Below are 25,474 nucleotides of genomic sequence, written 5' to 3'. Positions count from 1 at the left end.
TTATAATTTATTAGGTAGGTCCACAGTAATATTCAGTCTGGAGCTAATTATTCTTCACTACTAAAATAAGATCGCACTGAGTACTTTACCCGGTGCCCTGTGTATTATGACATTTTTCCCAGTCTAGTTGGTAGAAAGGAATACTATTCTTGCCCTCTGTGAGCACCAGAACTGCTGAACATATTCCTTTCAAGTGACCCTTTGCCCAGCCTTGAGTAGTTTCTTCACATTCATGCACTGATCAGTACTCTATAACTACTCAGAAGGGTCCTTCCGGATCCCTGCTATTCTCTTTGTACACTGCTCCTTCCTCTCCAGTACCTTGTCTTATGAAGTCTAGCTACCTTGTTTTCCCTGAATTCTCCACTCTCTATCCTCACCGCTAGGAGTCTCCTGGGATGTGCTGTACCCTGGAAATTTTCCAAGTACTATGCTAGCACATTTTTGAAGTTCATCGTGTTTATTTCTCATTTTCCAGGGATCACTGCCCTTTGTTGTCTGATATTTATTGTCTTGAAAAATGTTTCATATATTTTGTCTGGGTTGTTTTGTTTTCTTTTTGTTTTCAGGATGCAAATAAATGTGGTCTCTATAACTCCATCTTGACTAGAAGCAGAAGCTTGTTTCTTAATTTCCAAATGTGATATTTTCTAGTTATCTTTTGTTACTAATTTCTAACTTGTTATAAATTTAAATAGATTTGTTTAGATATGTAGTTTATTCAGCATTATCTGCTTGACCTATTAAAAATTGAGAGATGGGCCAGGGATTTAGCTCAGTGGTTCTGCCACCTGCTTCGCAAGCGTAAGGTCCTGAGTTCAGTCCCCAGTACCAAAAAAAAAAAAAATTGAGCGATGAGGAATAGTCTCCCAGATGAATCTTTAGCTTATCACTGTGTTCCATCTTTTTTTTTTTTTTTTTATACTGGGCATTGAACTCAGGACCTTGTACTTGCAAGCCAGGCGCGGTGCCACTGAGCTACATCCCCAGCCCTGTTCCATCTTTTTTTTTTTTTGGTACCGGGGATCAAACTCTTGTTCCATCTATTTTTGATACATATATATTATTGATTGTTTTACTAAGTGTGGACTAGCTTTTTAAAACCTTGTAGATTGCTCCTGAATTGAACTTTTGGTATTTCTAAACATGTTTCTTTTTTTTTGGTACTGGGGATCAAATTTGGGTCCTTGTGCTTGTGCAGCAGGTGGCAAAACCACTGAGCTAAATCCCCAGCCCTAAAATTTTTTATTATATATTTTTTGGTACCGGGGATCAAACTCTGGTCCTTGCGCTTGCGAGGCAGACAGAGGAACCACTGATCTAAATCCCTGGCCCCTGAATTGAACTTTTTGTCAGTATTTATTTACTTTATCTGATATTATTTATAAACTATTTCAACTTACTTTTGGTTATGTTTGTCTCAGATACCTTTTTCCAACCATTCATTTTCTTCTAAAATTTTACTTTATGAAAAAATAAAACATTTCATAGCAAAATAATAAGAAAATAACAATAGTTAATACACTGTATATAATTATCTTCAAAGTAGTTACTCAGAGTATAAGACATAGATAAAAAAAGATTCTCTCACCAAGAAAGAAACAGATAATAGCACAAAACTTTCTTTTCAATGAACTAAAGGAAACTAGTAGGATAAATGAAACAAATTAGAATATATATTAAAATATTTTTGAAACAATAGAATAGGCAATTTGAGGAATTATTTGAACTTCTCCCTACTCCCTGTGTATATATCTTCTCTTTTGCTCTTTATTTGTATATATATATATATTGAGTTTCTCATATGAGAGAAATCATACAATATTTAAGCTTGTGTGTCTGACATTTCACTTAACATGTTCTTAAGGTGCATCCATTTACTTATAAATGCCTCAAGTTTACTTTATGGCAAAAATGTATATAAATACTGTATTTTCCTTATCCATTCATCTGTTGATGGATATATGTGCTTCTTCCAAGATCTAGCTACTATAAATTGTGCTGCTTTAAACATGATTATGCATATAATGTAATATAATGATGTAAATTCTTTGGGGGAAATACTCAAAAAGGGGATAGCTGGGTCACATGGAATTTCTAGCTTTAGTTTTTGGGGGAATCTTTACACTGATTTTTTCAATGTGATTATAGCAGTTTACATTCCCACCAACAATTTAGAAGAGTTTCTTTTTCCCTGCTTTGTCACCAACATTTGTTGTTACTAGATATTTTGATGATAGACCTTCTTTCTGCAGTAAGATGGTATCTCAAGTGGTTTTAATTTGCATTTGTCTAATGGCCAGCGATGTTGAACATTTTTTTCACGTATTTATTGGCCTATTTGTACTTCTTCTCAAAAGTGTCTATTTTGGTTGCCTATTTTTTTTAATGGGTCATGTTTTGTGCAGATATCTCTTTGAAACTTTGCTTTCAGTTATGTTGGATATTTGTCTAGAAATGAGATTGCTGAATCATATGAAGGTAGTCATTCTAAAATGTGTGAAGTAATGTCTGATTATTATTTTGCTTTGCAATTCTTTAATGATGTTGAGTACATTTTCATATACTTCTTGGCATTTGTACATCATTGCTGAAGAAATGTCAATTGAAGTTCTTTATTCATTTTTAAAATCAGGTTATTTGAAATTTTTTATTGTTTAGTTGTAGGTTTTTTAGAGTTCTGGACAATAAAAAAAAAAGTTCTGAACAATAGCCAGATACATGATCTGCAAATATATTCTCCTACTGTTGATTTTGTCATTTTTACTGAAATCATATTTAATTCAGATCAATCTAGGAGGGAATGAAATTGTTAGAATACCATGCCTTGAAAGTGCTTTGTAAAAAATGTAACTTGTGAATTGTATAAGCTGCATTAGGAAGGTGCAAACACAAGCAGCTTTACTCTTTCTAACAAGTGCTCTATGACCTGCTTTTTTTTTTTTTGCATGTTACCAGGGATTAAACTCAGGACTTTGCACTTGCCAGGCAGGCGTGGCGCCACTGAGCCACATCCCTGGTCCAACAACCCGCTTTTCTTTCTTTCTTTCTTTCTTTTTTTTTTTTTTTTTTTTTTTTTGGTGCCGGAGATCGAACTCGGGACCTTACGCTTGCAAGGCAGGTGGCAGAAGAACCACTGAGCTAAATCCCCAGCCCACAACCCGCTTTTCTTGATGCCATCTCTTCATCTTTTGGTGAAATCATGGACTGGTTCTGGTTCCTCAGGGGTTTTTTTTCCCCATCACTCTCATGAAATAATAACCCTCTGGTAACTTCTAGATAATAAAATATGCAAAGGCTCTAACATGGAAATTCTGCAGATGAATTCTAAAGCAGCCCTCTGGCCTTCCTGGCTTGATCCTGCCTTGGGTTTAGTGATGGGGAAAGAATTAGTAGAAGAATCTTCTTTACTCCTCTCACTTTCACCCCTGCTTATTACCTGTAGTTTAGAGTCATCACTGTGCTTGATGTAGCAGAAAGAAGTTTGGGATAGCACAAATGTTCTGCGACCATGGTGAGAGGCATGACTGCTCCTCATGCCTCTGGCTATGGTGAATGACTTTGACTTTCTCCCTGTAAGAGTTTGTAGATTTCTGAGACCCCACCCCTTTTAGGGGTCTTAAGGGACCCCTCTTATTCCATAGCTTCTATAGCCAATTCTTCATCCACAGCAGGAATTCCTAACCTGAGGTCTATAAGAATCCTTGTAGGTCTATAGATAGAATTCTGAGTGAATTTGGATGAAAAATAGTTTTTTTTACCTAACTTCTAATTCAGGAAACTTTTAGCTAACCTTTAACATTTGCTTCAATGGAGGGATTGGCAACAGACAAAAACAGTATTTGTATTGGATGTAATTTTGTCAGTTAATGCTCATCTCATTGTAGAGCTGTTGTAGATATTTTGATACAGCATTATACTTGCTGCTACTTCAAAATTACTGTAGTTGTTTGAACTGCTGCTAGATCTGTAATGAAGTAATAAAGTATCATATAACCATATCACAATTTAAAATATATTTGATTATATTTGTGTGTTTTGTATTTATGGAAGCATTATTTTGAGAATAAGTCTAGGGGACCGTCTCACACACACACACACACACACACACACACACAGTTGTTAAGAATTCCTATTTTAGAGCTTTTCTTCCCTCATCTGCACTCTTTCCCACACCCCTTGAGTACATTTTTGTGACAGTTCGCAGCCAGCCATCCTCAAAGAACCAAGATCTGGCTGAAGAAAGCAGGTATGCTCCTTCCCTAATAACCTCTAGGAGAACATCTAGTTCCTAAGTCACTCCAGCACTGGCCCTGCTCAGCTGCCTGGAATGAGTTCACCAGTCCCCAGCCCAGATATGAGTTCAGTATCGATTTCCTGCTCTTCACATTCTAGGAGACTATTGTCACCTTCTCCAAGCAGTTCTTTTGAAGCACTCCCACTAGTTAAAATAGGATAGAAGCATTGGCACTGAGATGGGGAGCAGCAGCAGCTGGAGAGCTCCATCCAATACAGTTCTTGCTTTTCTTCAAAGACAGATAAGAGCTCAAGGTCACAAACTCATTTCACAGTCTGTTACCAGATGGCATAGGTCCTCTAACAGCTACCCTGTCATACCTCTTTGAGGTCTCAGCTGAAACACAGACCAAAAAAATCCATTTTCACATCCTGTTGCACAAATGTAAGCAGTGGTTTTTACTATTTCTAAATCAGCAATCTCGCTAGAGGATTCTTGAGGAAATGTCTTCAGAAGGTGGCTAATAGAAGTGGGATGAGGTAGGGGAGAAGGTAAGCAAGGATTTGGGTTGAACTGGAGCTAGCCCCAGCTTGAGCCCTGCAGAAACTCCGGAGTGTTGATCCTCCCTGTGTCAATGAGGTAGGCTTTGTAACCTGTGAGACCAGATCAGTTAGAAGACACAAGCCAGCCTTGTGGTGGGGGCATTAGCACTAAGAGTTTCCAGGTGAGGTGGCTCCTCATCTACTGAGGGCAACTTGAAGCTGGTTGATGAACACATAGCACAGTGTATTGGTTTCTAGGGTTGCCATACCAATTGCCACGGATTTGCTGGCTGAAAAGAGAAATTTATTCTGTCAAGAGTTCTGGAGGCCAGAAGATTAAAATCAAGGTGTTGGCAGGTTTCACCTGAGAGCTCTAGAGAAGACTCTTCCCTTCTCCCTTCTAGCTCCTGCTGTCTGTGGGCACCCTTTGTGAGTGTTTCACCCCAATCTCTGCCTTGGCTTTCACAGTGCCTCCTCTCCTCTTCTGTCTATTCTCTGATTTATTGTCATAAGGACACTTAGCATTGAATTCAGGGCCCACTAAGATAATTCAGAATGATTTCATCTCAAGATCCTCAATTTAATGACTCCCACCAAGACCCTTTTTCTAGATAAGGTCACATTCACAGGTTTTGGCCCATGGACATACCGTTCTTGGGGACACACTTCAAACCCCTACACCCAGTGAAGGGTTTTGGGTAAGGTACAGTGACATCCCCTATACAAGGAATCCTCAAGCCAGTAAGTCACCTGAGACAGGCTCTATGGTCTGTGCTTTCCCTTGGCTGCCAGTGAAACTCAGAGCAGAAACATGAAGCACTGTTCCCTACAAGCATGCCAAAGCTAGCCCGTTCACCCCGTGTAGAAACAAGACGCAGTCCTTGAAGCTGGGTGACATCTGTGCTATAGAAAGCTTTCTCTTTCTTCCCCCATCATATTCCTTGTATACCATCCCATCCATCAGTGCTCCAATTTTAGAGTCCATTTCCTCTCCTTCTTATCAGTCCCCTATCAGTTTTGTGGCCTTGTGTATTAACTTTGCCATCACTGGGACACAATACCTGATACCCACAACTTAAAGGAAGAAAGGTTTAATGTGGCTTATAATTTGGGAGATTCAGTTCATGGTTGGCTGGCTGCGCAGCAAGAGCATCATGGTGGTAGGGGTGATGGAGTGAAGCTGCTTAGTTCATAGTGGCCAGGAGCCAGAGCAGGAGAACAGTGCCAAACAAAGACCCCAGACCATACCTCCGTGATCAACCCAGATGCTTGCAGAAGTGTGCTCCACCAATCCTCCAGGCAGATCCCAAGGGCAATCAGATTGACAGTACTTCCTAACCACCACACACTGCATAAGTTAAGATAATCTACTATAACAAAGACTCCTCAAATATTGGTTTGATTTTCTGTCACAAAACAGTCCAGAAGTAGTCAGTCTGGGGTGGTTTTCTTCTCCTTGAAATTATCCAGGACCAAGCTGTCTTGCCCACAGATCTAAGCTGAGGAGGGTCACATCTCACTTTTGTTCATGCCATTGGCCGAAACTGAGTTATATGGCCACTATTAACTGCAAGGGAGACTGGGAAATGTAGGCTTTTAGTGGGCTTCCCTGAACCCAGGTAGAACTCAGAGTTCTGTCTTTAAAAGAAAGGAAGGCAGTTGAATAATAGGGACAGTGAGCAGTCTCTGCCAGTCTCTCTGGCTATTCTTACTATCCTTGTTCCTAGAATAAACCAAGTTTTCTTTTGTTCATTGCTGCTAGATGCCTCTCTCCTGAAACAAGCCCTCGTCATCTCTTATATCTCTAGAACAGGGAGCTGGTACAGAACCACACCTCCATCTACCTGTGACTTGAAGGTCCTTGTGTTTCTGGGGATGTAAATGATAGTCAAACCAGGAGTACCTCAACTTTCACCTACAGAGCTTCAAAACAGAATTGCGTTTCATTTTCATGCTAATTTCAGCCTAGGAATATCTCCTGCACTATTGCAATCTTTTTTGGGGGGGGGCAGGGTTTCACTATGTTTCCCAGGCTGATCTCAAACTCCTGGGCTCAAGTAATCCTCCCACCTCAGCCTCCCGAGTAGCTGATACAACAGACATGTGCCACCACACCAGAGTGAAATAAATTTTTTACAATAGGTTTTTCAGAGATAATTATTCCAAAATACAGTATTCACTCTTTTTAAGGGTACAAATAGATAGTTTTCAGGATATCACAAAGTTGTACAAACATCATTACCGTCTAACTTTAGAATAGTTTCCTTATACCAAAAGAAACTTCATACCCAATGCCAATCACTCCTTATTCCCCCTCTGCCCTCAATCCCTCAGAAACTAATCTGTTTTCTGTTTCTATGGATTTGCTAATCCTGGGCATTTTATATAAATGGAATTGTATAGCATTTGGTCTTTTGTGACTGATTTCCTTTACTTAACATAATACTTTCAAGGTTCATTTTTTTTTTTTTGGTATGGGGGATTGAACTCAGGACGTGCTTGCCAGGTGCTGTGCCACTGAACTACATCCCCGGCCCAAGGTTCATAATATTATAGTACTGTACATATTATAATATATTTTGTTGCCAAATACTTTTCCATTGTAAAGATATACTACTTTTTACTTATCCATTTATCAGTTAATAGATATCTGGGTTGTTTCTACTTTTTGGCTATTATAAATAGGATTGCTATGAACCTTCATATATAAAAACAATTATTTTTACATTAAATATAAGTGATGAAATGTTCCAATTAAAAGGCAGAAGTTGAAGGAATAGATTTTTTAAAATACAGCGTGGTCCACTTATATGCTGTCTATGTGAGACACATTTTAGATTCAAAAGTATAAAATGGTTGAAAATAAAAGGTTGAGAAAAGATGTGTCATGTAAACACTAATCAAAAACAGAGCTGGGTGCCTCTACTAATATACAAAATAGACTTATAGGTAAAAATATTACAAGAGATGAAGGAATTTATAATAACAATATCAATATATCAGAAATAATAGTTATTTCTAACTTTAAAATACATGAAGCAAGAAGATATGCTAATGTTTATGTTTACCTATTTTAGTTACTTTATTTCTTTGTGTGAATTCAAAATATTGTCTTGTATCCTTTCATTTCAGGCTGAAGGATTCCTTTTAGTATTTCTTATGGGACAGATCTATTAATGATGAATCCTCAGTTTTTGTTTACCTGAAAATGTCTCAATTTCTCTTTCATATTTGAGTGAATAGTTTTGCTAGATAATGGAATTTTTGGTTGACAGTAGTTTCTTTCCAGCACATTCTATCATCTCACTGCTTTTTGACCATCATTTCTGATGAAAAGTCAGAAGTTAATCTTACTGAGAATTCCTTATACATAAGTTTTCTCTCTTGTTGCTTCCCAGACTTTCTTTTTATTCTTGTCTTTTAATAGTTTGAGTATAATGTGTGGATCTCCTTGCTTATATACTTAAGCTTATTGAGCTTCTTGGATGTGCTCAATAAAGTTTTTCATTGGATTTGAGACGGTTTTATATTTCTTCAAACATTCTTTTTGCTCCTTTCTCTTTTTTCTCTTTCAGACTCCCATTATGCTTGATGATGTTCCATAGGTCTCTTAGGCCCAGTTCATTTTTCTTCATTCCTTTTAATTTTCTGGTGTTTGTTTGTTTTTGTTTTGGTAGCGAGAATTGAACTCAGGACCTTGCACTTGCCAGGCAGGTGCACCATCATTGAGCTACATCCCCAGCCCTTTTCTGTTTTTGAATTAAATGATCTCAAATAGCCTATATTCTAGTTCACTCATTATTTTTCCTCTGCCACCAAAGATATGCTGTTGTGCTCATCGAGGAATTTTTTCATTTTAGTTTTTATCTTTTTCAATGCCAGAATTTAAACTCATTTTTTAAAATAATTTGTATATCTTTGTTTTCTTTTTGGTGAGGCATCTTTCTCATACTGTTTTTGTTTTGTTTTGTTTTGTTTTTGGTACTGGAGATCGAACTCGGGACCTTGCACTTGTGAGGCAGGCAGCAGAACCACTGAGCCAAATCCCTGGCCCTCTTTCTCATACTTATAAATCTTAGACAGTTTTTTTCTTTAGTTCTATGAACATATTTATAATGGCTGATTTAAATTCTTCATCTATAAAGTCTAACATCTGTACTTCTTCAGGAACAATTTCTATTGACTGCTGTATTTCTCATGTATGAGCTTTAATTTCCTATTAGTTTGCATGCAACGTAATTATTTGTTTAAAAACTTGGCATTTTGGGCCGGGGATTTAGCCCAGTGGTTCCGCCACCTGCCTCTCAAGCACAAGGTCCCAAGTTCTATCCCCAGTACCAAAAGAAGAAAAATCTTTCTGATCTTATAAGAGTCAGCCATTTTTCTTTAATAAATGCTCATTGGGTTATTGCTAACATTTGTAAATTTTCGGAGTTCCGAAAAGTTGATTTGGGCCATTTTTGCTAGTAATCTCGTTGCCTTATGAAGGGATGGAACTTCAGAGGTCTTTGCAATTCTAAAAGTCCTGGCTCTGTTACTGACACTTTTAACCTGAGTACTGGATTTTACATTGTTTCCTATGATTGAGGACTTTAGTACAATATTCATCCTGTCACAGTAATATTTGATCCTTTAATTCCATCACAAATCAGAACTGCTGTGGGGCAGACACTATGATAAATGTTTGAGAAAAATGAAAGGTTAAACAAAGATCCCTGCTCTCTGAGAGCTTACACAGAAGTTGAGGAGATAAAACATAATTATGTAAACGTTTCATAATTATAAAAAAGGTCAGTAAACTTGAAGATAGGTCAGTTGAGGTTGCGCATATTGCATAATGACTAGTATGATAGCCAAAAGTTATCGAGCACTTAAAATGTAGCTCCTGTGACTGAGAAACTGAATTTTTAATTGTATTTAATTATAATTAAGTTAGATTTAAATAACCACATGTCACTACCTTATTGGACATCATAGCTCTAAGACCTTAAATATTGGCCAGGATGATCCTAGGAAGACTCCCCCCATGGGAGGCCCATAGCTTCCCTTCTCTGGCACTCAAGGAGCCTTGGGCTGTAGACACTCCCTGACCTGTGGTTAGGCCTGCTGCACAGTGAGTATGTGCTAGTGACACTGTTGAAGCAGGTCAGATGGAGCCATCTGGCAGAGGTCAGCTCTATTCTTCCCTATTAGGGGCAAACTTAGATCCCAATCCAGAGATCAAACACAGCCTGACAGTGCAATTTGATGAGGAGGGGGTATGGTAGCTACAAAAGAATCAGCCACCTTCCTAATACGATGGTCATTGTAACAGTCTGGTTTCCCACAGCCACAAAACAAACACAGAGTAGTGTCTTCCTTCTGTCCCTTCCAGCGGAGACTCTGCTCCCATACTTGTGCTGCTAGCATAGGCTTCTGTCCAGGACCCATGCTGGCAATTCCCCTGAGGTCCCAGGACCTCCCTGCTGAGTCAGTGCTGATTTAGGGCAAAGGTTTTCCCTCCTGCCATCTGAATCTCCCACACTTCCTTTCTCTGCCCCTGCCCCCCTTTCCAGAGCTCAGAGCATTTGAGGAAGGGAGAAACAACAGGGGTTTGAGAGAGATTCCCGCACTTGTTTTGGGGGTCAGACAGTCAAAGATGCCAATCATAAGGACAAGAGACCCCTATTAGTGCAAGGACTTATGAGAAGACTGCTGGGCACCTGAAGCCAAGCTCACTGAGTGGCCCCCATGCTAAGCCAAGAGTGGAGCTGCAGGCTTTGCCTCCAAAGGAAATCGGAGGAGGAAAGGGAAGACAGGCACGAGGAGGCCTGGTGACCATAATGTGTGGTGTAGGGAGTAACATAGAGAATGATCTGTCCAAAATTTGAGTGACGAATTCTCTCTTAAAGTAGAGTTCCAGGTTGGGAGTTCAAGCCAACCTGGGATGTCTAGCCCTGTGACTTGGATCAAGATTTCTTTTCAAACAGCTTTAGTCTCCTAATTTGTAAAATGAAGCTGACTGATAACTCATGTGATAGGGATGTTGGGAAGGGCAGCAATGGAATAATATACAGGAGAGATGTGCAAAGTTAAATAAGATGTACTTGTGTGGTGCCCATGCCCAGGGCAGTATCTACCACAGAATATTTTCTTACCTTCCTCCCACTCTCCTATCACTACTGATCATCTTGGAGGGTCAGTGCATCTGGGCCTAGCCAGCAGCAAGAAGCTTCAGTCGGAGGCAAGGAAGAACTTCCTAACTAACTAATGTCAGAGATGAGAGAAGAGTTTGAGCCCTGGCCAGGGGCCCTAGGATGTCTCAGAGGGGAACGGATCTTTCTTTGAATAGGAAAGGGCTACTCTCAACCTTCTGGCTGATTTCTCTTCCCTTGGTCACCTGGTGCATGGCAAAAGATTCCAGGTCTTGCTAACACACCCTGTCTACCTCTCCCATAATTTATAATTAGAAGGTGACAAGGTCTCTGGCCTCAGAGCCCAGTTTACCACCCTTCAAGGCCAGAGGAGCTCACAGCTTCTTTCCTTCAGTCTTCCCCTCTGCTTCATGTTCCCATGCTACCCACAAGCTCACCTACCCCCTTTGGCTTCATCTGCCTGTCCATCCTCTAACCCCATCCTTCCTACTCTTTTGGCTCTTTCCTCCTCTTCCTTTCTCTCTGTGGTGTCCAATATCTTACATTCACAGTAGACTCCCCAGGCTTGAGGTGACATTCAAGGGATGTGTGTATGTGTCCATACCAAACCAGCACAAACAGCTCAGGTCACCCACTATCACCCATTCCACATGGGATGCCCAGAGGCCTCCCATTAGCAGCCTCCCCACCTTTCCTCTCCTCTCCTCAGGCCCCTTTGGGGAAAGTGGAGTCACCACTACTCTTCATGGGTAGCCGGGGGCCCCTGAGCAGTCTCTCCCCTTCTCCTCAGACCCCATGCCCAGCCCTGAGTTTTGGAGAGCCTGGTAAGTGCCCTATCAACATGTTAATCAAATTACTTAGGAGCTAAAATTGACGCTGTTCATTAATTATACAAGATTATGCTAATTGTGCATGCAAATGCATGCAGGGGAACAGAAGGTGTTCAGGCGCATGGTGGGCCATTAGCATAGAGGATGGGGTGCGGGTGCATTGGCATGCTAATGTATGCGCCCTGGCTATTTATAGTCCCCCAGCCCATCTGCACTGCAGCCACCTCTACCCTGGTTGAAGATCTTGGTGGAGAGGCCAGGTCCAGGCCTGGCAGGTGGCTGTGATCCTAGGGACACTGTCTTACTGCTACCTCAGACCAAGACCAGGATGCAGCCTGGACCATTCCACAAGAGCCAGAAATATTCAGCAACCTTCTTTCCCTTCTCTAGCCTAGGCCTGCTGGTGCTTGTTTCTCCCTGAAAGCAAAATGACTCTTCCAAGTGACACAGTCAGTAATGTACATCATACAGACTTCACATCATCCACAGGACCCAAATCCCACACATTTTGTAGCCAACCCCCAGGTTCTGGCCTATGGTTGCCCTCTGTCAGGCACCAATGGACAAGTGTGCCGTTCATGCCACTGTCCCTTAGCAGAGCTGTTATTTCCTTTGCCTCCTACTCCCCTAAGATCCAAAGCCCAAGATCAAATGCAAGCTGCAGGAACCCTTGCTCCTCTCCCAGGCAAAACAAGTGACTGCCACAGATGACACTTGGCAAGTTATCCTGCTGCACCCACCACTGTGTCTTTCTGGTCATACTTTGAGTTTCTCTCTTTCCTATTACATTAAATTCTTTGGCTTTGCCTTCCTTCCCCCAGCCTATGGCCCTTTCCAGCCAGGAAGATCTTATTTACTTCTAGATCCCTGGTGCCTAACACATAAGAGGCATTTAGTCAACCTTTTTAAGCAAGTATATGGAAAGAACGAGGGAATGAATGGTCCATCACCTATATCCTTCAGCAGAAAAAGAAAACACTGGAGAGCAATTCTTCCCCAGAAGCTGTTCTGTTTCTTCTGAGGTTCACCAGCTCAAAGGCAAGTTCTTTAGGATAAAAATTAGCAGAGGGCCCTTTCCCCATTTCCCGGTCTCAAGCTGCAGCAACTTTGGGCATGGATACATATGCAGTTTCATTTCTACCCTTATTCTCCCAATCTGCTTGCTTCCTCAAGGCTTTCACAGGATACACTGTTGTTTTGAATACCTAGCCCCAATTTGTATATCCGTTCATTGCATTCCCTCCTTCTATATCTGTACTATTCAATATGGCAGCCACCAGCCACATGTGATTATTTAAATGTATATAATGAAAATAAAATAAGATTAATGTGGCTAGGGACTGTCATTCTGTTGGACAGCAATTGAAAGCTAGCCCTTCCTTGCTCTTGACAGTCCTGTAGGTGAAAACCCACTTGGGATCTCAGGTCAGCTTTTTTCAGTTACTAATAGCTTTCTCTTTGGAAGCAGGAACATAATAGCACCCCAAGTGTCTCACAGGGAGGCAGGGAGAAAAAGTCAATGAAAACCCTTAGCTGTGTGACCTGGTTTCTTAGGATGGGATTCCTAGAAGCAGAGCCAGGGATGGGAATTCTCATGGAAGTGGTTATTGGAGGAGAGCTCTTGGGACAGAAGGAGTGAGGGAAGCTGGATAGGCCAAGAGAGGAAGCTTAGTTAGGAGGTCTAGCTTGCTAGTTCCCTGGGGTGGTCCAGAGTGTGAATGGCCCCAAGAACTGGTCCTTTGTGACATCATTCTGCCATTGGCTGTGGACTGCTGGCAGGAAGGATGTGCTCCTGGATAAGGGTAATTCTTGGGTAGCAAGGCAACTGTAAGCCCCTTAACAGCCAACACTCAAAGCAGCTGGGGGATGCTGGAGTGAGGAAGGCACCAACCCCTGGATATTGCCTTCCAACAAGTAGCACCATCTCACTGTACTCTCCACCCACTGTGAACCCCGAGTTTAGCAGTGGACTCATATCAATCACCTCCACATTTTCCTCATTTTGAGTCTCTTCTGCATAAAGCACTGTAGTTGGAAGCTTTTCTGGTGCCATGGTGTCACCCCTGAGAAACTGTGTGTAAGTCCAGTGATTGCACTTGAGTCATACTCAACCCACCATTTGTTTCTTTGGTAGGGAACATTCCATTGACAAGGAAAGCTCATTTTCATTTCATCTTGAGCTAATTTCACTGAAAGGAATAAAAAGCATTTATAAAGATGATTAGGAAGGCGAGACTAAGTTCAGGATGTAGTAAGGTAGGTATGCAGGTGAGAAACTCTTACCTTTCATTTAAATCATAAGCATGATGTGTCATGATGCATAATTACCACCCTTTAAATGCTTTATTAGTAGCTGAATGACCACTATTCACAGCTCTTCATCTGGTCTTTTTTTTTTTTTTTTTTTGGTGGTGCTGGCAATTGAACCTAGGGCCTTCACATTGAGCTAAATCCCCTTTTTTCTTTTTTTAAATTTATTTTAAGACAAGATCTCACTAAGTTGCCCAGGCTGAGCTCAAGCTTTCAATCCACTTGTCTCAGCCTCCCAGAGTGCTGGGATTACAGGTATGAAGCACCATGTGTGGCTTTATTACATTTTTTTAGTGTGGAGAATGTTGATCATATAGGCAGAATAGAATAATGAACCCCATATGCCTTCAGTGAGCCTTAATAACTATCAACTCTTGGCCCATCTCATTCATCTGTTCTTTAATCCTGAAAATCTCCATCTGAGTGCAGCAGTCCCAACATCCGAAGTCCTAAAACTAGGAGTAGATTTATAACCTCAAGGAAGTCCTCATAAAATAGTTCTACTAATCCCTGCACAAGATGATGCCTCTAAGGGCTGCTCTTGAAATAGGACATTCTGCACAGTCCACAGTATCAGCCTGATGGCTGGGCAGGGCTGGACTCTGAGAGCCCCACTTCAAAGGACTTTTTCATGACCCTTGTCCACATTGGAAGTTCATAAAGACCTGAGTTCATACCCCAACTTTGGCTTTTACCATACTGGGTAAATTATTCTTGCTTAACTTTGGTTTTCTCATCTGTAAAATGGGAGCAATTGCAGACCTACGTCACCTCGGGGTTCGGAGAGGGTTAAGCAAAATAATGCCATGTGAAGAACTCAGCAGAATTCCAGGTACTGGCTGTGTGTTTGATGCTCAGACCTGCTTCGCTTTGGGATTTTTTTTTTTTTTTTTTTTTTTGGTACTGAGGATTCAACTCGGGTCTTTGCGCTTGCGCAGCAGGCAGTGAAACCACTGAGCTAAATCCCCAGCCCCGGGATTTTTTTTACATACACTGAAGCATTTATTTGTAATTCATGTTTGTATTTATGATATATCTTCCACTGGCTCTGATGGCAGCTCCTAGGTCTTGGCCTTTCTGTTACCACCTTTTTTGTAAGGATGAAGGGATGAATATTCTATTCCCCCAAAGATCCTCATAGGCACCACTGGACACAATCCTATAATGCTTACCCCGTGGGGGCACTTAGCCAACTAAGGTTACCTTGCTTCCCCCAGCCTGTGGCCCATCCCAGCCGGGAAAAGGGGCCTCTCTAGGGTCCATTCCAGCCCCATTGGACCAGGGTGGGAACGACTGCTCAGAGGATAATCCCCACGCTCACCAGGCTTTGGGGGTGAAGAGTACTTCCTTGGTGACGAGCAGAGATTCACAGCTCCTCAATAAAATGTGCATACTTACCTGCCATATGTCCCTGAACCAGACCTCAGAACTTTTCCCTCACATCCCAACCCAGCCCAGGTTCTTGTCCATCCAGAGGAGCACAGTCCCTCAGGTTCCATGTGCACATGTGCATTTGTCTCTCTCCAGCTCCCCTTTCCACCAGCTCCCCTGGCCTCCATATCTGCCCTCTGCACAGATTACAGGACCCTGCTACCCTTCTTTTCTCGCCCTTTACTTCATATCACTCTTCACCAACTGCTCAGGTGGAATAAAGTGTCACCTCCTGGGTGAGCCTGTGGAGAACTCTCCCAAGCTGCTTCATGTCAGCCCCTCCACTCTCCATGGTGTGTCCGCTCCCAGGGGTGGGGAAAAAGGACAGAGCAGGCCCTGACCCACCAAGTCTGAAGGCAGGCATTCTAGGGACAAGGGACTGTAGGACAGGAGAGAAGTTTCCTGGTTCTCCTAAACCTGATGGGACATTCTCAAACTACAGGCCTGATGTTGGAAGGCAGGGGCTTTGGAAGCCATTCACTTTTGCTAAAGCACGATCTTCAAATGTGAAAAGTATGATACTCATATAAATTGTTACTGAACATGTGTTGTAGTTTTCTGTAACTTATTGATAAGGGAACCAGTGGAGTGACAAAGCTGGTTCAGAAAAGACTAAGCAAAATTTACACATAAATATGAAGAGGAGTAGAGGGGAGGGAGAGAGGAAAGGAGACACAAGAGAGTACATTAAAAATGCTGGAATAAGATTGCCAAGTTAGAGCCAGCTGTGGTGGCTCATGATTGTAATCCTAGCACTCAGGAGGCTGAGGCAGGTGGATCGTGAGTCTAAGCCAATCTGGGCTATATAGTGAGACCCTGTCCAAAAAAGAAAAAAAGACTGCCAAGTTACATATGAAGCTAGGTAATGTCCACAAGACAAAAATAGCTGTAACCTTTAGGGGTAGCTTCTCTACTGAACAAAAATTATTTATTTCTAACAAATATTATTTGCATCTTATCAGCTTTCTGCACATTAGCCCCTAGAGCAGTGATTGTGAACCTTTTAGAAACAAGGGCCCAAACGGCAACCCAAAACCCAGTTATTTATCACAAAGTGCCAAGCACTGCAATTAAACCTGAATGCTGATGTTTTAGTTTTGAAAAAAACAACTCATACATTACCATTTTTTGTCATAAAAGAAAAACAAATAACACACGCGCCAACCGCCCTAGAGAATCAGATGCTCTTGTAGGTAGTGTTGTTAGCATAACACTCTACAGCAGTGTTGTCTAATATAAATATAATACAAGCCACACATGGAAGATTAAATTTTCTAATTGTCATATTTTAAAATATAAGAAGAAACAGTAAGACAATCTATCTAAAATATTGCTTCAATGTGTAATCAATACAAAAATTACTTATGAGTTATCTCATATACTTTTTTCTAACTAAGTCTTTGAAAATCCAATGTGCATTTCATACTTACAGCACATCTCAAATTGGGATAGCCACATTTCAAGGGTTCAGTGCCACATGGGGCTAGTGGCTAAGGACTGGATAGCTCAGTTCTAGAGCAGGGCTCTCAGGCTTAAGGCCACATGAGAATCACCTGGAGGAATTATGAGAACACAGATGTGTGGGCCACACCTCAGCAGTTTGAATTCATCAGGTCTAACGTGGACCTGAGGATCTGCATTTCTAGCAAGCTCCAGGATTATGCTGCTGCTGCTCTTGGCCCCATACTTTGAAAACCACTCTTCCAGATAACTTTGAAAAGATGCACAGTGGTCTTTCTGCCTGATTTCCAAGTTGTGGGTAATTTTCTTTGCACCTTTCTATCTGACAGGCGGCAGTAGCAGCAGGCTGTCTGGAGGGTATTTGCATTGGCTCAGCCTCTGATGGGAGCAGTCTTATGGACCCCCAGCTAGTGGTGGGTGTGAGTGCAGCAGACTCATTGATGCCCTTGCCTGTGTGCTGGCTGTGCCATGGGGTGGGGGGGAGGAAAAGGATTGACTCTCAACACCCCCTTGGTGGGCCCAGGCCCTATGCTGGCTGCTTCTTACTCATCTCTCTGCAGGTCATGCCAAGAAGGCTCAGAAACTGCAGTGCCAGGCCAGGTGTTTAGCTCGATGGCACCATGCCTGCCTCGCAAGCGCAAGGTCATGAGTTCGATCCCCGATACCAAAAAAAACAAAAACAAAACTGCAGTGCCCACAGGGATGAACTCCTTGCAGAGTCCCAGCACTCTCAGGGAGGGGTGCCCTCTGAAGCCTAGAATGGCCAGAAAAGGCTGGTCAGACAAGATGTGAGAACTGGTTTAGACCAGAGGACAAACAGAACCTGTACTGGATAAGAAAAACATGGGCAACCTGCTAAGTACAGGCTGTGGAAGGCCCAAGGAAGGGTCTGGACCCTAGAGGAGACTGCAGCCTTGAGGGACTGGGAAGAAAGAATACACCAGAGGCAGGGATGGAAGGCAGACAGCCATCAGTTGCTTCTCTCCTGGTCATGGATGCAGAAGGACTCATGCTAGGTCATACAGAGAGCCAGTCCCAATCCCATCCCAAGGGCCATTCATCTTGATTCTATAGGAGTGAGGTTGGGTACAGTGGGGAGGTATGGATGTAAAGGAAGGGCATACCATCTTTTGGGGCACCTTATGCTCATGGCAGTACTAATGACATCCAAGGTTTAGCGACATTAATCCCCTCAGGACAAGATTGTGTCCCACCCCAGTGTGTTTCCCTTCTTCCAGCACCTGATAACAGATGAAGCATCTTGAATACTGAATTTAAATGAACTGGCCTGCATTGTGTGTGTACTTAGTCACATAGTGTACTCTATGTTATATATGAGTGTGTCTTAGTCACTTTCCTGTCACTGGGACACAATACCTGATACTTACAACTTAAAGGATGAGAGGTGTATTTTGGCTTACATTTCAGTCCAAAGAAAAAACTGGCTGGCAGAGAGGTTTGGTGGAGGAAAAAGCTGCTTACCTCATGGCAGTCAGGAAGCAGAGAGCAAAAAAGTCAGCTGGAGAGGGAGCTATGCCATTTCAGGTCATGCCCCCAGTGACCCCTCTCTTCAGACCAGGCCCTGCCTTCTAAGTAAGAGCAAGTCAGCTGTAGCACCCCATAACCCAGTCACCTTTCAAAAGCCCCACCTATGGGCACATGAGGCTTTCAGAGGACATCAGTATATAAACCCAAACAGTATATTATAGACATGTGGTGATACTGTGATTATAGGGGTATCTGCACCTTGGGGTATCTTAAAGTGTATAGGAGGTGATTATTATGGCATATAATGTGAGATAGATTGAGTACCTACGCTGCAGATATATTACAAGTATCGGGGACCTTGGAGTTGTCTGTACCTTGGGGTGACCTATAGGGGTATACATGGTGTCTATATTCTGGTGACTACTGTTTGGAGCCATATAAACTATCTGCACTACAGGCCAACCTGTAGGGGTGAATGGAGTGTCTGTACTGGATGTGCAGTTTGGAATCCTATGAGGTTTCTGCATCCCAAGATGCTCTGTAGGTGTACACAGTCTACAATATGTGAAGCTATTTTCTGGGGGATCTTCACATGTGTGCTGATGTGATTTCTCTGTGGAAAGGTAAATAAAGGAGCTTCCAAGGAGTGCTCATTGCAGGGGGATCTGATGGGTGCTGTGGACAGAGGCAGAGCCCTGGGGAGCATCTCCAAGAAAGTGTCTCCCACCAGCTCCCCATGACAGGCTGCCCCCTGTAGACACCTCTGTTCCAGGGCAGGTGCCCACTCTTCCCAACACTTTGGGGACTTCTTTTTTAGAATCTAGATTTTCACAACAAATCTTCATTTGAACATGAATTTTATATTTTCAGACTTTGGAGACAGCTCTGGTGAATAAATAGATGTCATGTTTGAGTATATGAATAGTACATAGGTAACTACTGTATATAGTAGTTAAGAGTCTCATCTTATCTACTGTTTAGTCTGGTACATATTGTGGTAAAAATACCTTCCAAGTGAGTGGGAATAAATTGAGGAAGCTGACCAGAGAAGATCACACAGTGGCCCAGGAGGCTGTCCCAAATGCCAGGACCCACCATAGACTTTAGCCCAGCATTCTGCAGTTGTAAAGGGTACTCCCCACAAAACTCACAGAGTCCCATGGGTGCTAAGGCAGACACTGATAGTATTCTGAATTTACTAAGTGTACAAGGGCCAAAGTATTGTCCACAGCTACCTTACTGGTGAGTGGCAGGCCAAAACTCCACTCTCCCCACCCACTGCCTGGAAGAACAAAAGGACCAAGTGTTCATGTGTTTGTACAAAAAGAAGCTTCCTCACTGCATATCCTACACTTTTTGCTAATTACTGTATGTGAAAAGGAAGATAATCACTGTATATCTGTATCTGCAGGCACCATGAGTATATGGTAGGTATGTGCTCTGTGCGATTAGATCTTGCTATGTGTATAATGGATATAGAATGTGTGGAAGGTGGATCTGATGGGGGGAGTTCTGCTGTGTGGGATAGCACTACAGTGTCTGTAATGATGTATTTGGGGTTATACACAATATAAAATGGTGTATCAATGTATATACTCTGTAGGATGGGCATAGAACATATGGCAGATGGTAGACTCATGTATAGTTACTATACCATACGTGTGAGATGATTATAGGCTGTGTGTGGAATATACACTGAATATACTTGTGTGAGTGCTATATTTTGTGAGTTATGTTTGTGATTAGTATACATTGCATGGGTGATGGGTCTACTCTAAGGAGGAAATACGATGTGTGACTGATGCACTGTATTCATTGGCTCATATAATGACAGATATAGACAATGTGTGATAAGTTTACACTGAGTGTGAATACATGCTACATGTGAAATATACATTATATGTGCGATAGGTATATAGCATGTTGGGTATAATTTATGAATAATAGGTGCATATACTTAGTATATATAATAGATATACTCCTAATGATGAATGTATGTTATGTGGGTGCAATAAGCACTTTGTGGACAAATAAGCACTGTGGTCTATACAAGGTGAGCACCATGGATACTCTGTAGTGAGGTAGTCCTTGTGATGGGTCTGTTTAATGTGTATCAGGCACCCTGTGTATACACAGCTCATGATGGGAATATGGGGTATGTACCTGTGTGTGAGCACACAGAGAGGAGTCACTGATGGGGGGGCATAGGAGGAAACAGTTGATCTTCATGTTTCCAGAACTCCCTGACCCTTGAGCCCACCAACTGCACTGTTTCAGGTTCTTCCTCAAATTCTTCCTCAAATGCAACCAGAACTGCCTAAAGAATGCAGGGAATCCCCGAGATATGCGCCGCTTCCAGGTGGGTTTAGGGAGAGGCTCCCTCACAAACTCAGCCTTCTCTGACAGGGGGAGGAGGGGGAGGCTGAGCCCCTGCCAGGGCACAACCCTGCCCAGCTCTGTGCCTCTGAGGCCTGGTGCCCGCTGGGGGTGGGGCAGCTCCATCTCAACTTATGCTGGCTGCTAAGGGAGGCTTCATTAGAGCCCCACTTAAGAAGATGCTAATTGTGACATTTTTACATGATTAACGACCCAGGTAATTTGCATAGTGTGAAGCAGCAGCTGCCCTTAGCACATCGAAGCCAGCACATCCCTCCCAATGTAAGGGATAGTGGGAGAAGGCAGCCCCAATTTCTTCCCCCAAACAGGGTGGGGCTCCGGCTAATGGGTTCTCCAGCTGATGCCGCCCCCGCCCCCCCCACACACCTTGTCCAAAACTGAGTTTCTGCCTTGAAGCCCTGTGGGTACAGCCTGGTGTTCCCGTGTGTGCACCAGTAGTGGCCACTCTACCCAAGGAGCCAGTTTTTTCCAGGGCTTTTAATTTTCTAGCTCCTGGAATGTTAGTCCATCTGGGGGTGTCACATGAATCCAGCTGGCCCCAGTTCTGCCAGCTGAAGCCCCCTAACTCCCACCAACTCTGAATCCCAGCATCCTGCCACCTCCCTCGAGTTGGTAGTTCTCTACCATTGTCCCCTCCCCCCAGCCGCCGCGGCTCCAGCCAGACCAGCCTTAGCTTTCCCCACAGGTGGTAGTATCCACGACGGTGAGCGTGGATGGACACGTGCTGGCTGTGTCCGACAACATGTTCGTGCACAACAATTCCAAGCATGGCCGCAGGGCCCGCCGCCTGGACCCTTCCGAAGGTCAGAACCCCCAGCCCAGCCCTGGCCATCCTCCAGTCCCCACCTTGTCGGGGTCCCCTGACCTGGGTCCTCTCCTACCTCCCAGCTGCCACCCCCTGCATCAAGGCCATCAGCCCGGGGGAAGGCTGGACCACGGGAGGCGCCACCGTCATTGTCATCGGCGAGAACTTCTTCGACGGGTTGCAGGTCGTGTTTGGAAACATGCTCGTGTGGAGCGAGGTGGGCCACCCCCGCCGGTCTCCCTCTGGGCCTGGGACTGGGCCCTCCCCAAGGGACGGGACCTGCAGGCCTCCCTTCTCCCCTCGCAGCTCATCACGCCCCACGCCATCCGGGTGCAGACACCCCCCCGACACATCCCCGGGGTGGTGGAGGTGACTCTCTCCTACAAGTCCAAGCAGTTTTGCAAGGGAGCCCCCGGCCGCTTTGTCTACACAGGTAAGGAGTCAGGCTGCAGAGGGGAGGCTCCATGGGGTCAGCAGGGGGAGCCCTGGACCCGCCGAACCCTAACGTGGTCTGAACAGATCAAAATCTGTGGTTGGCCATGCCCCCGGGTGGCGGGGCCTCGCAGGCATGCAGGCGTGGTCTATGCCGGATCCTGGCGCTGGTACTTCCTTCCCTGGCCTTCTCTGTTTTCCTCCCTGGCCCTTGGCTCCTGAGACCCTACTCCAATATTCTCTCTGCCTTGGGCCTTTTCACCAGGGCGTCTCTCCCCTCTCTATTTCCAGACTTTTAGAACCTCACCAAGGGATTATTTACATTAAAGATGCCTCCAAATGGGCTCGTTGCTCCGCAAATCTTTCCTGGGTCTCTTGGCTCCCCAGGCAACCCTAGGCTTCACTCTGCGTGCGCATGCATGCACATAAACATAAACACCCTTCTCGACACCAGGGCGAGCAGTTAACGCAAGACATGTGAAGAGTAGCACAAGACACTGGCTGATTTAGCCAGTGGTGGCCGGGATCTTCACCTCCATCCACGCTCTGGGCCCCACTGAAGACACGGGCTTCCCCCTGTCAATCGCTCTCCTCCCACCCACTGAAATACTCACGGAGGGTACCCGACACCTACCCAGCTGATGATTAGGAACCTCAGGTTTAACACGGGAAGGCTACGGGGTGGGTGAAGTTACAGCGTCTAAGGGCTTGACCCGCTGCAAAATCCCTGCGGATGAGTGGGCTGAACTGGGCTGAGCTGAAACTTGGCTGGAGGATGGGATGGGGATGTGGATACCCGGAAGGAAGGGCTGTCGCGGGAGAAGGAATGGCCAGTGCAAAGACTCAGCAGTGAGCGCTTTACGCTTTGGGGGTAACAAAGGGAAACACTAAATGTGAAGTTGGAAGTGGAGAAGGTAGGACTTTGAGATTGGTCGGTTAGGACGTACCAGGCTACCCAAAGAGGTAGAAAAGGGGTTTGGACAGGAAGGAGAGGGGAGATGAGAGAGAAGGGGAAGGCATAGGGAACATGGCTGGAGGATGCTGCAATCCTGAGAACCCAGGGCGTGGGCCAGTCTCCTTCCTAGGATACATACAAACCCCCTACCTGTCAGATGCTGTTCAGAGTCTGCTGGAGCCATGATAAGTGGAAATTGGTAGTTTTTTATTTTTCTCTTTTATAAACTGCTAATATGACCAAATGTAAACAGAAAACTCACAAGTCCTGCCCCTAGGAATATACAACCCCTCACCTTGCACAAGTAGAATTGTATAGCGCTTGTGTGTTGATGCCAAGTGCCTGACACGGAGCCTGGCTCAGTAGATACTTATTGAATGAATGAATGAACAACAACAAAAAGGAATTGAAGAAACTTTCCTGAACCTCGCTGATCAGTGTGCCTGGGGTTTTCCGTGAGACTTGAGTTTGACTTGGAGCTAGGTGTCTGCAGCGGAGCTGCTAGACTGGTTGATTGTGTATTTTTTGCGCTCTGCGTCCTGCTCTGGGAGGGGCGATCTTCAAACACTGCCCCTCTCCCCAGCTCTGAATGAGCCCACCATTGACTATGGCTTCCAGAGGCTACAGAAGGTCATTCCCAGGCACCCTGGGGACCCTGAGAGGCTTCCCAAGGTACTCGAAGGGGCGGGATGGGGATGCGGGTGTCCCGTGCGTGGCGGGGGGGGTGGGTGAGGAGGGCCTCGCGAGGGTCCCCCTGCCACCCCCAGGGGCTGCCCCTCCGTCCCGCTGTCTCCTCCCCTGCCCTCAGGAAGTGCTGCTGAAGCGGGCGGCCGACTTGGCGGAGGCCCTGTACGGAATGCCTAGCAGTAACCAGGTATGGCGCCTCCGCCCGCCTCGCACCGCTCCTGCCCGGGGCTGCCCCCAGCAGGTGCGTGCGGCTGCCCGGGCCATGCCCTGCTCTTGTCTTCGCAGGAGCTCCTCCTGAAGCGCGCGGCGGATGTGGCCGAGGCTCTGTACAGCGCCCCCCGAGCACCCGCACCGCTCGGACCCCTGGCCCCCAGCCACGCGCATCCTGCAGTGGTGGGCATTAACGCCTTCAGCAGCCCGCTCGCCATCGCCGTCGGGGACGCCACACAGGGGCCTGAGCCGGGTGCGTCCCGCCGCTGCTCCCCGCAGTCCCTGGACCCCAGGATGGCCCCTTCCCTGCCACCACGGACCGCCTGACCGCCGCTCTCTCGCAGGCTACGCGCGCAGCTGCAGCAGCGCGTCCCCACGCGGATTCGCACCCAGCCCCGGCTCGCAGCAGAGCAGCTATGGCAGCGGCCTGGGAAGCGGCCTTGGCAGCTACGCGCCTGGGGTGGCCGGGCTTGGGGTGCCCGGGTCCCCTAGCTTCCTCAACGGCTCTACGGCCACCTCACCTTTCGCCAGTGAGTGTCCCCACCCACGCGGAAGGTAGGGGTGAGAAAACAGAAGGGGGCCCGGGGTGTGGGCTTCCAGCGTTTGCTTGGGTCGACTCTGGCTTTTGGTCCGGAGCAAGCACAGTGCTCCCTGCACTTGACCACTCCCTGCTGTTGCACTCCTCGGGGAGTCTCGCGGTCCTGGGGCCAAGGAGGGGACTTCTTGCTGACTCCAATGCTACACATCGCTTCTCCCCTTCCCGTCCTCCCGAAGCCGGCTTTAAATAGGAGGACCTGGTTGAAACCTAGTGGCCCGCCGCCTTTCAGCCTTACACCGGGTCTTCAGGAGGAGGCTGGCGCCCCCTGCCGGAACCCTAGGGAAACTCAGGAATTTGAGAAGCGGACTTCCAGTTTACGCCACGCCCCCCAAAGGTCTGAGCCGGTGGTCCTTGGGAGGATGCGGCTCCCCTGAAGGATCATCAGGCAGAGCGACCAACCAAATTCTGTGTGGTCAAAGCTGGATTTGGGCGTCGAAATCAGAAGCTGCCCAACACGCAGCAAGTTACTGTACTTCTTTGAACTTCAGTTTCTTAGTGAATGTGTACCACCCCCTGCCTAGAGAGGTTGTCAGATCTGAATGTCCCACCGTGCAGAAAGAACCAGACAAAATTCAGGAAGATGGTATGATTTCACAGGTCCAGCCCCGATTGTAGGTGCTAAGCAACCTCACTCTGGCTTCTTGGAGTGAGGCAGCTCAGAGCTGGGTGGGTGAGCAAGGTCTGGATGTCATGAGTGAGTGACATCCACAGCTACTTTGATGCTTTACTATTTTACACTGCCTTGCAGTTTCTTCCAATACCAGTTGCTACTCAGCAGACATTTATAATGCACCTGTTGTGTGTGAAGCGCTGGGTTTGGGGCATAATTACACTCTTGCTCATCTGCAAGAACCCTCCCTATCAGTCGTAAGAGAAGCTGTCCCTCTAGTCCCAGGAGACTCCTGAGACAGAGAAATGGGAACCTGCCTGAGAAAGAACTGCCAACAAAGCATCTTG

The 25,474-nt window shown here is 45.1% G+C and overlaps 1 protein-coding gene across 1 annotated transcript in view; it reads left to right on the top strand.

Annotated features, from left to right (window-relative positions):
* Window positions 1–25,474, top strand: part of Ebf4 (EBF transcription factor 4) — a 58,294-nt gene that overhangs the window by 27,956 nt on the left and 4,864 nt on the right. The window contains exons 8-15 of the mRNA XM_004840674.4: window positions 20,711–20,792; window positions 21,516–21,633; window positions 21,719–21,852; window positions 21,942–22,068; window positions 23,606–23,694; window positions 23,831–23,896; window positions 23,995–24,172; window positions 24,264–24,449. Of these exons, the coding sequence (XP_004840731.2) occupies window positions 20,711–20,792; window positions 21,516–21,633; window positions 21,719–21,852; window positions 21,942–22,068; window positions 23,606–23,694; window positions 23,831–23,896; window positions 23,995–24,172; window positions 24,264–24,449 (980 nt within the window). The remainder of the gene's footprint in view (window positions 1–20,710; window positions 20,793–21,515; window positions 21,634–21,718; window positions 21,853–21,941; window positions 22,069–23,605; window positions 23,695–23,830; window positions 23,897–23,994; window positions 24,173–24,263; window positions 24,450–25,474) is intronic.

The sequence above is a fragment of the Heterocephalus glaber genome, unplaced genomic scaffold, assembly GCF_053883595.1.
Source record: "Heterocephalus glaber isolate CG9 unplaced genomic scaffold, H.glaber_assembly_v1.0 deba00001532, whole genome shotgun sequence".
Lineage (NCBI taxonomy): Eukaryota > Metazoa > Chordata > Mammalia > Rodentia > Bathyergidae > Heterocephalus > Heterocephalus glaber.
Note: the sequence above shows the minus strand (reverse complement) of the source record. Positions and strands in the feature narration are given on the sequence as shown.